Below are 7,544 nucleotides of genomic sequence, written 5' to 3' on the forward strand. Positions count from 1 at the left end.
TTCTTTAACTGTTTGCAAAATCAGTTATAAATTAAAGTCATGAAGTATTAAGTTGGTTGCATGCATGAAGTGCCTCTAATTGGATTACAGGATATAGCAAAATCCTTATTCCTCTAAATAAAAACAAAATCCCTAAATCATGAATACAAATCTCTGATTGTGTTAGATTAGATATCAGAGACAATGTTTTTTTTAAAAAAAATGTCATGGCAAACAAGCTACCCTCTTTCATATATATACCATGTGTTTTGATCCAAGCCTTGTTATTAAATTCATTTGCAAAATATCAGTGATTGTTACATTCATCAAGAGTAGATTAGTTTGAAGCATTTTTCTTTTTTTAAGGCAGCTTAATCTCTAGTGTGCAGTCTTTTTGTTATGCCCAGAATTATTATTATTTTTCTCTTCTTGGAAATATATTAATTGGTTCTTACTAACTTCCATCTGGCCACTGCACAAAAACTTCCAGCCAATCAGCAGAAATGGATCTGTGCCTGCTATTTTATTGACTAATACACTCTTCATGTCTCCTAAACTTTTTTCCTAAAAAAAACCTGCCAAATTGAGAAATGTCAGAAGACATGAAATAATATATAATCATAATGCTTCATTTCCCCCCACATTTTGGTACAGGGGTTGATTTGTTCTGAGCTTGGACAATCTAGATGAGCTGCTTTGATCTCACACTTTTGCAAAAGTTAAAGATCTCACACTTTTGCAAAAGTTAAAGATTTAAAATCTTTCTGTTTCTGATCTCACACTTTTGCAAAAGTTAAAGATTTAAAATCTTTCTGTTTTAACAATGTATCAGACCACATATAACCAATATATAAATTTCTATGTTGTCATATAACTCCTTGTGTAGGTGTGGCGGTCACCCATGGCCCAGGGCATAACAGGGCATGCACAGCCACGCTGAACCACACAGGAAAAAACAAACTCCTAAAAGACATAACATCCTGATAGTTCGCTCTAGATGCGCCTTACCCAACGACGCCCAGGATTTGACCATATATAGACAGAACTTCCCTGAGCAGTAGATTAGCAATTGTAGTTTGACAGGCTGTCTTAAATCACATGCTGATTGCTCCTCCTGCCTTTGTCCTATCTCAATAAAAGGGGCTCCCAGACCCCAATCTGGGTCGCCTCATCCCATGAAAGCTGGTGTCCGTGTCTTTTCTCAACAGCAAACCACGGGTACTTCACATTTCTCCATGCTTGATAGAGTTTTAACAAAAATGTGGCTATTTAAGAAAGGCGTTGCCAAATAAATCTTAAAAGTGACTCATTGATTTCAATAAACTTCCCTATAAATAACAAGTTTATCTCCTAAGGTATAATATTTTTAATTCTTTCTCGCACTAAACATAGACTTATATACCTCTTCATAGGGCTTTACAGCATTATCCAAGCAGTTTATAACATCAGCAGATTAACCCCGACAATCTGGGTCCTCGCTGTGCTGCCCTCAGAAGGGTAGAAAGCTGACTTAATCTTGAGACCCATCATGATCGAACTCCAGGATATGGGCAGAGTTAGCCTTTACTAATGTGTCCTAACCACTGTGTCACCACTGCTATTCTTAATTGGATGCTAATCTTATTTTAAAATAAGATTGGAGGCACTCCTTATGATTCTTATTCTTAAAAGGCAGGCTACAAATAGAAATAATCCTAGGATTCTTCATCAAGCTTTCTTTTATACAACCATGCACCTCAAATCATACATTTCTCTCAAACTTCCTGAAAAGTATACATTTTATACGAAAGTTAAATATCCTTTCAACTTTAGACACAATCTCTGAAGTAGAAACAAGGCTACAGCTAAACAGGAAGAGAATTGTCAACATCACTAACTTTATGCAACATCTTTTAAAGTATCAGTATTAATGATACTGTATAACAGACTTCCCCAAGCAGCTGATTTGCTCAATCACATTGTGTCATAGGCCAAAGTACACTAGGCTTTCCCCAACTTTATCTATAGATCTATTAACATCTTAATCTAAGGCACACCTTGCTCAAATACACCAGATATAACAACTGACATTGTTTCAGGAGCCGAGGTGGCGCAATGGTTAAATGCATCACTGCAGGCTACTTCAGCTGACTGCAGTTCTGCAGTTCGGCTGTTCAAATCTCACCGGCTCAGGGTTGACTCAGCCTTCCATCCTTTCCGAGGTGGGTAAAATGAGGACCCGGATTGTTGTTGGGGGCGATATGCTGACTCTGTAAACCGCTTAGAGAGGGCTGAAAGCCCTATGAAGCGGTATATAAGTCTAATTGCTATTGCTATCAGTATTCTGTTATATTATAAATCCCAGCTTATTCCCTTTTAAAGTATAAAATGTCTGTTTTAAAATTTCAGCTCATAAAGGATCCAGGAAAAAGATTGACCTAGGAATCCTAGTTAAACTAAAGAACCTCATACATTATAAATATGATCTAACTAAATTGAGGAATGTTCTTTCAAATTCTGTAACTGCCTGATGAAATAAACTGAAGAATCTGAATATTCGCTTTACCATGAAGTAATTACTAGTGTCAATTCAAGCTTGAGATAAATAATTAGGCACTTCAGTTACTATGTACTAATAACTCAAAACATTTATCAAAGGCAGAAGAAACGAAGTCTTCATTTTTCCTCTCTGAAAATACTGCTCAAGAGTAAAATTTAATTATCTACCCAACACAATCCCCATCCATAACTCTGATTTCACACCAATATTTTTATTTTTACAGATAATTTGCAGGGGAAAAAAGATGTACTGAACTTGTTAATACCTGGTGCAACTAAACAAGTTTCTAAGAGAGCTGTAAGTTTCACAGAAATGTAAGATTGTACAAGATTTTCCAGCCTCCTATTGTTTCAACGTTTGTTCATTCAACACTTTAATCTATTAATATTAGAATTATAAGGCAAGTATTTAAGGTTTACAGTACACAACTAAAATACAGATGTTCAACATCCAGCAACATAAGGATTATGTCAGGCCTTGCAAAGGCCCTTCCAGTGGACAGTGGCAAGAAAAATCTTTGAAAATTTCACTAGATATGTCAGCGGAAGAGTTAAAAATCCAGGTACCATTATCAACAGCAGATTTACAGTAGAGGTGGTGAATTGTTTTCTCTCTCTGCTAAGAACATACTTGATCGTTGAGGAAAAAAAGCAGAGTAAAAAACAAAATCTGAATCGAAGTGTATTTCAGGAGCATCTGTCCTCAATATTAAATACAGGTAATACGATCACAATATGATCATAAAATATGTACTAACTTCCCTTCCACATTAAAAATCATAATTTGGCAACCACTTTTGGAGGTTTGCACAGGCCTGTACTCAAAGACATTTGAGGACTGCAGGTAACTCTAGAACTTCACATTGTGCATGTCTGATTTACGAGTCATATTCCAATCATACCTCTCTTTGATTCTCTCCTAACAAACTAAGATGGAATTCACACCCAAGAAGAAAGCAATAAGCCATGAATTCCAGTTGAGATCTAACATTGAACTAAATTATGAAGACATTTTGGATTTAGATAGTCACTGTGAAAAGAGAAGCCATGGAGAAGCAATAAAGTAGCATTGATCAGAACACAAAAGCTTTGTGGCTTACTGTTATATTGGAACAAATTCAATGTACAAAAATAATTCATTATTATTTTTTGCAAAATAAGTATAAGGTGCCAAGAATTACCAAGTTGGGATTTTTTTTCCCTAGATCCTTTCTCAATCATTTCCATGTATAGGGGATCTTTTTGATAAAGTATGATCTAGAATACCCATCGCCATCAAGAAGAAAATGTTCCTGCAATCAGTTCAATTCTAAATTGGTGGTATGGCACAAAATCAGGTGTCTAAGTTGCATGGTGTTTACAGAAAGGTAAAAATAAACACTCTGAGAGTTCCTGATTTACATTTTACTTAAGACAGAATTTACATATTGAAGTTATACTCTGGTGACAGTCTGGCGAAAGAGAAACTACCACAAATACCTTCATTTCAATATCAAGCCTTTGAAGATTATTTGCATATGAACAACTGTACTTTTCAATGCTCTACCACAGGAACCATGAGGCAGATTCCAGATTTATGGGTTACAACCACTAATTCCAGACCAGTGACCACACTTTCACTTTTTTATTCACTCTCACTTAAAATAGCTCAGACAGGTCACTAGAAAACAAGCAGAATTTTCTGCATTTTAAAAAAAGGAACTGTCACTGTAACTCTTCATTTATCAAAAGTAGTAATCCGTAATTTTGTAGCTCTGATAGGCATACTGTCTGAAAATCTGGGGACTTGCAGGCACGACACAAGACTTCAAATTTAAAGGCAAAAGGATGCTTGTAACATGGAGGGTCACACCAACAGCCTCTAGCAGTAGTACCTTAAATCAGACTCTAGAAAGAGTGCAGAGAAGAGCAACAAAGAGGATTAGGGGACTGGAGGCTAAAACATAGGAAGAACGGTTGCAGGAACTGGGTATGTCTAGTTTAATGAAAAGAAGGACTAGGGGAGACATGATAGCAGTCTTCCAATATCTCAGGGGCTGCCACAAAGAAGAGGGGGTCAGATCACGTGAAGGGTTAATACCACTTTATCAGGCCTTGGAAAGGCCACACTTGGAATCCTGCATCCAGTTTTGGTCACCACAATGTAGAAAAGATGTGGAGACTCTAGAAAGAGTGCAGAGAACAGCAACCAAGAGGATTAGGGGACTGGAGGCTAAAACACATGAAGAACGGTTGCAGGAACTGGGTATGTCTACTTTAATGAAAAGAAGGACTAGGGGAGACATAATAGCAGTAGAAACATGATAGATTCCAATATCTCAGGGGTTGCCACAAAGAAGAGGGAATCAAGCTATTCTCCAAAGTAGCAATAGCAATAGCAGTTAGACTTATATACCGCTTCATAGGGCTTTCAGCCCTCTCTAAGCGGTTTACAGAGTCAGCATATCGCCCCCAACAACAATCTGGGTCCTCATTTTACCCACCTCGGAAGGATGGAAGGCTGAGTCAACCCTGAGGGTACCTGAAGGTAGAACAAGAAGCAATGGGTGCAAACTAATCAAGGAGAGAAGCAACTTAGAAGTAAGGAGAAATTTTCTGACAGTGAGAACAATTAATCAGTGGAACAACTTGCCTCCAGAAGTTCCAACTCAGGAAGTTTTTAAGATAATGTTGGATAACCATTTGCCTGAAATGGTCTAGGGTTTCCTGCCTAGGCAGGGGGGGTGGACTAGAAGACCTCCAAGGTCCCTTTCCAACTCTGTTATAAATAAAATAAATATTTTCTCTGTAGCTGCAGAGGGCAACCTCATGAACCACAGGAAAAGGCAGGGATGTTAGTTTGAGGCAGGTGCTACGAAGGCAAGCCAGCATTGAAGTTCCCTTTGCCTTTGAAGCTAAAGTACTGTACAGCCTTATTGCAAATTCAACTCATCAAGTGGGCAGATGTTAAAAATACTGTCAATAATATGAAAGAAACAAGATCCAGATGTCAATAAAAATTATGGTTTGCACCATTTAAGGGAGTGACAGGAGGAAAACGGAATTGACGCACTCAGCTTGTAATATAAAAACAGAAAGAACACAATCATAAAATCATGCTTTTTTAGAGATTGCCAGACACATTAGTATGGAGGCTTCAGAATGGCTGACGCTTCTTGTTTCTCTTTGGGCTTCCTCCAATCACAGACATAACCAAGGAATTCCAATCCATTATTTAAAGCAGTGGTTCCCAAACTTGGCCACTTTAAGACTTGTGGACTTCAACTCCCAGAATTCTCCAGCCAGCTCTGCTCTGCTGGCTGGAGAATTCTGGGAGTTGAAGTCCACAAGTCTTAAAGTGGCCAAGTTTGGGAACCACTGATTTAAAAAGGACATGAGATTAGGGAAAGAGGATCTGGATGTTGTAGATGGTGTACTTATGACTCAACAGGGAATGTTTCTGAAGAATTCTGGTAATTGGTATAACTACATCAATGTACACGTTTAGGTCTTTCTTAGAGAACAACATTCTCCAGTTTAATCTATTTCTGGCAATTGGTCAACAGTGACATTAAGTTTAAGTTTTATTTTATTTATATGCCGCCCTATTCCCTAAAAGGGACTCAGGGCGGCGAACAACTTAAACGGGAAGGGGAAACATACAAGTACAAAATAAACATATTAAAATGACCAACAACCACACCTGTCGAGAGGGGAGGGGAGCTCATCAACCCCAGGCCTGCTGACACAGCCAGGTTTTAACGGCTTTTCGGAAGGCCGGGAGAGAGGCGAGGGTCCGAATCTCCGCGGGGAGTTCGTTCCAAAGGGCCGGAGCTGCCACAGAGAAGGCCCTCCCCCGGGTCGTAGCCAGATGGCATTGGCTGGTGGATGGAACCCGGAGGAGGCTGACCCTGTAATGGGTCTTTGGGAGGTAATTGGCAGTAGGCAGTCTTTCAAGTACCCAGGTCCAATACCATGAAGGGCTTTATAAGTAACTAGCACCTTGAAGCGTATCCGGAGACCGATTGGAAGCCAGTGCAGCTCGCGGAGGATAGGTGTAACGTGGGTGTATCGAGGTACACCCACAATCGCTCGCGCGGCCGTGTTCTGGACCAGTTGAAGTCTCCGAATGCTCTTCAAGGGCTGCCCCATGTAGAGCGCATTGCAGTAGTAAATTAAATAAGACACCGAGTGATACAACGCTCTACATCCAACTCTCTCAAATTTAGTTATTCACAAAAATGCTCTTTGCCAGAGTTGTTCAAAATATTTCTCTGGGTCTCTTGCTTTTTAGTTTCAGTCATCACTAATGATTAGGCAGTACCACACACAGAACTCATGAGATCTGGATATCTAAGTCTGATCCTACCCCAAATACTCAAGATTTAAAGGTGAATCGCGTCTGAAAGTTGTGAAACAGAGAGAGAAAATATGAAGTTTCACAACCTCAACCTATTTAGTTGTCATTTAGCAAACTTTTGCATAAAAAAAACCCTCAAGATTAGATTTGCCTGCTCAAAAAGCCTATTTATGCATGCAAATGGAAAGATGCAGCCAATCACACTGGTTAAAGGAACAGGTTAAAAGAACAGGTGACTTTGCCTACGGTGTGTGTTCCAGCAGAAGTCAACGCTTACCTTCTCTTTGGTTCTTAGGTACCTCTGAAGAGCCTGGTGGGTTAAATCTCTAACCCGGATTTGTCCATCTTTACAGGGAACCACAATCCCCGTCTTGCCAAAACAAACGGTCACTTTCATCTCATCCAAATAAAAACAAAGGTAGATGAGGATTCTGTTGTTGTTGTTGTTGTTGTTGTTGTTTTAAATGGCACACTCAGAAACGGGATGGTTGGAGGAGTTGGGGGGGGGGGGGGAAGAGAACCAAACAGTCTCTTAGTAATGGGGAACTTTGTTTTGGAAAAACTGCAAAACTCAACCAAACTCTCTCAAACTCCCGAAGAGAAAGGTGAACTACTCTCGGTGGGCAGCAGGTGGTTTGTGTTTTGACAATGCAGAAGAGGGAAGGAAGAAGGAAGGAAGGAAGAGAAA

General features: G+C 39.3%; 1 protein-coding gene across 1 annotated transcript in view; it reads right to left on the reverse strand.

Annotated features, from left to right (window-relative positions):
* The window catches only part of PARD3B (par-3 family cell polarity regulator beta), a 587,816-nt gene extending 580,485 nt beyond the window's left edge, over positions 1-7,331 (reverse strand). Inside the window, exon 1 of the mRNA XM_087706906.1 lies at positions 7,134-7,331. Within this exon, the coding sequence (XP_087563032.1) occupies positions 7,134-7,253 (120 nt within the window). The 5' untranslated portion in view covers positions 7,254-7,331. The remainder of the gene's footprint in view (positions 1-7,133) is intronic.
* Between the last annotated feature and the right edge of the window lie 213 nt (positions 7,332-7,544).

This window comes from Thamnophis sirtalis, unplaced genomic scaffold, assembly GCF_051295495.1.
Source record: "Thamnophis sirtalis isolate CommonGarterSnake01/CBP01778 unplaced genomic scaffold, rThaSir2_p1.2 scaffold_1, whole genome shotgun sequence".
Classification (NCBI taxonomy): Eukaryota; Metazoa; Chordata; class Lepidosauria; order Squamata; family Natricidae; genus Thamnophis; species Thamnophis sirtalis.